Source organism: Austrofundulus limnaeus, unplaced genomic scaffold (assembly GCF_001266775.1).
Source record: "Austrofundulus limnaeus strain Quisiro unplaced genomic scaffold, Austrofundulus_limnaeus-1.0 Scaffold97, whole genome shotgun sequence".
Classification (NCBI taxonomy): domain Eukaryota; kingdom Metazoa; phylum Chordata; class Actinopteri; order Cyprinodontiformes; family Rivulidae; genus Austrofundulus; species Austrofundulus limnaeus.
The window spans coordinates 789595-792183 of NW_013952499.1; the positions used below are offsets into that span (position 1 = coordinate 789595).

At 37.4% G+C, this 2589-nt stretch overlaps 2 protein-coding genes across 2 annotated transcripts in view; one reads left to right on the forward strand and one right to left on the reverse strand.

The window, feature by feature from the left end:
- Positions 1-1341, reverse strand: part of parp2 (poly (ADP-ribose) polymerase 2) — a gene marked incomplete in the record, with an annotated part of 10969 nt that extends 9628 nt beyond the window's left edge. Inside the window, 2 exon segments of the mRNA XM_014013008.1 lie at positions 201-410; positions 1098-1341. Coding sequence (XP_013868462.1) covers positions 201-410; positions 1098-1173 — 286 coding nt within the window.
- A 258-nt stretch (positions 1342-1599) lies between these two features.
- mettl17 (methyltransferase like 17) overlaps positions 1600-2589 on the forward strand; it is a 9524-nt gene continuing 8534 nt past the window's right edge. The window contains exons 1-2 of the mRNA XM_014013017.1: positions 1600-1783; positions 2309-2450. Coding sequence (XP_013868471.1) covers positions 1715-1783; positions 2309-2450 — 211 coding nt within the window. The 5' untranslated portion in view covers positions 1600-1714. The remainder of the gene's footprint in view (positions 1784-2308; positions 2451-2589) is intronic.

A 2589-nucleotide genomic window follows, 5' to 3' on the forward strand; every position in this document is an offset into this window, starting at 1 on the left:
CCCTTCGTACGAACAAAAGTAAGAGAAATTTAGGATAAGAATACGAACATGTTCTTGCATGAGGCCCATTGAGTTAAAGTTTGGTGTGGTATTAGCAGACGGTTAGCCTCAACACGAACTTCAGAGTCAACAGGTCAGATAATAAAAGCATTTTGATGATCRTGCCATTACAAAATCAGGTAATCAATCCAGATACACACCAGCTTTAACCGTCTGCGATCGAATCTTTCTTTTGTAYTTGGTCACAGGATTAATCTGAACCATCTTCTTCAGGTTAATTTCGTACGCCGTCCCCGAGCCGAGAGTCAGCGTGACCGACGTCTTCCCCGAAGAGGCGGTCGAATCCAGCAAGGCACAGGCGGAGGGCGGGTACGACTCCCACTGTCCTTCATCGCCTTCCCACTGCCAAACTGATCGCAGATTGAAAAAAAATAAGTTGGCTGTAAATCAATACTGCATTTAAAATGAATGCATTCAACAATAATACCTGTGAAACAATTAGAAACTGAAAACACAAAGAGCTTAACCCTGTGATTTTCCTTTCCTCTTTTGTTTATGTTGACAATCTAACCCTTTGAGTTTGATTTAGTCACTATTAAYTGCTTTATTTTAATAAAAAAGAAAAATCTGCTAAACTTTGTTTCAAACAGCACATATTGCAAAGCTAACATATTTGTATAACACTTAATAATTTCCAAATAATTACCAATTTGAGACATTTTTACCCAAGTGAGCACCTAAAGAATTGCTTAATATTTGTTATTTTTTAAATTTCCTTTCATTCAAAATAATACATTGAACATGCAATATTAGAGATGTTAGTGTAAACACAAATAATATGATGTGMTAGGGCAGGACTGCAAGGCCTTTAGTTTATGATAATGAAGTTATTTAACAATAATAACAACAACACATGTCTAAAGGATTTGACAGGTGCAGAAATGATCATACATTAAATTATTCTTTACTTGAATTACTTGAATCTCTWGTTCAATAAATACTAATTCATGACGTTTATATTTTAGTGGTCTTTAATTCAGACAWATTTAAACAGTCCAGACCAGGTGGCTAAAATGTTAAGCTAATCAAGCACCAACCTGTTTTGGTRTTGACGTCTCTGTTTTCTGCAGCGTTCTTCTGGCTGGTGTTTCTCGAACTTCTGGTTCGTCTCATGGTTTGTAAAATGTGTTTTTAACTAGAAACGATAAAAAAGGAAAGAGCCAAGGTTTAACAACAAACCCACGGCGGGAAACTTTCTTCTTCTGCGGCTGTTTTCTGGACAGGACGGCAGAAGAGCGAAGTCTACCAAAGATCGTTTAATACGAAGACGACTCAATCGATGTAGGTTGCCACGGCGGGCGGTTGAGGCAGTTACCATTGCAGAAACCAAACTTTAAAACAAATAATTGTAAATATGACTTTTCAGTTGGGTATTGTTGCATTGAAGAGTTAAAGTGACCTCAACTCAACCAGTTTTATGTCTATCTCATAAACTGAATATAACTGKTGTTGGGCCGTACAGGCAAACAAAGACATAGTGAGCACTCAATTTATTTTCATGACATAGGAACAAAACTTTCCGGATGAACGTTCCGCTTTGGTTGACGGTCGGAATTGTTTCGCTGATGCTCGGTAACAAGTTGGTGTGGTTTACCGACGTCTGGATGAAGATTGATTTGTTAACGATATTGAACTCTGTTTAGACATCGAGGACATGGCGACTCTGAGCTACACAGCCTCTGTTCTCTGTCTGAGGGCGTCTGCGACGAAAATACCTTTCAGGGTGCGTACTGTTAGTGGGTGTCATTGAACGCATCATCTTCACAGTCTGTGAGGTCAGATATTAGCTAAACTYAAACGTTATTTTAGCTCAGTGTAGTAAAGTTATTTGTTAGAAGAATATGTATAGCTTTTATAAAGCGGATTTCATCAGTAATGTCTCATTTCAATTGCCGTAAACCGTAGTGAAGCGAATTGTCTCTAAAAAGAAAAATCAGACAAATCCCTGCTTAGCACATATTTCTTTTTGTCATAATTAAAAACAAATAAATACTGTTCTTCCTGACGGTTTCTAAGSTACCATGAAGTTATAGATTCTACATGTATCTCACAGTTTTAAATAAAGTAAAGTTATCGCCTTCTAAACACCTTCAAAAACACGTTTTAAAATAGTGATGTGTGGCACAACATGAATGTCTTTCTAAGTACAGAGTTATCTATGGAGAATATCTGAAATGTAACTATTTTAGAACTATTTTCTTGATTAATTGATGTGTGAGATATTAATCATTTAATTTTTTTCCTTCAGTGTCTGAGTACCGTTGCCAACCCACAACCCAAAGTTGACTTCCTGAAAGGAGAACCCCACAAGAGACATCCAGGTTTGTCCCACCTGAACACYCTGAGACTACCTGAGGAGCTCCAGGAGGCTGCAAAGCTCATTATTAAATGTAAGTTTCAACTGCAGCGTGTTTTGATCCAGAAATTTTACCTTTTTTTTTATTTACGAAGCTGAAGTTAGCTTCCCATTCCAGCTTCCGATTCAGGAAATGACTAAAGGGATATTACAACTAATTTTTCACTACCTTG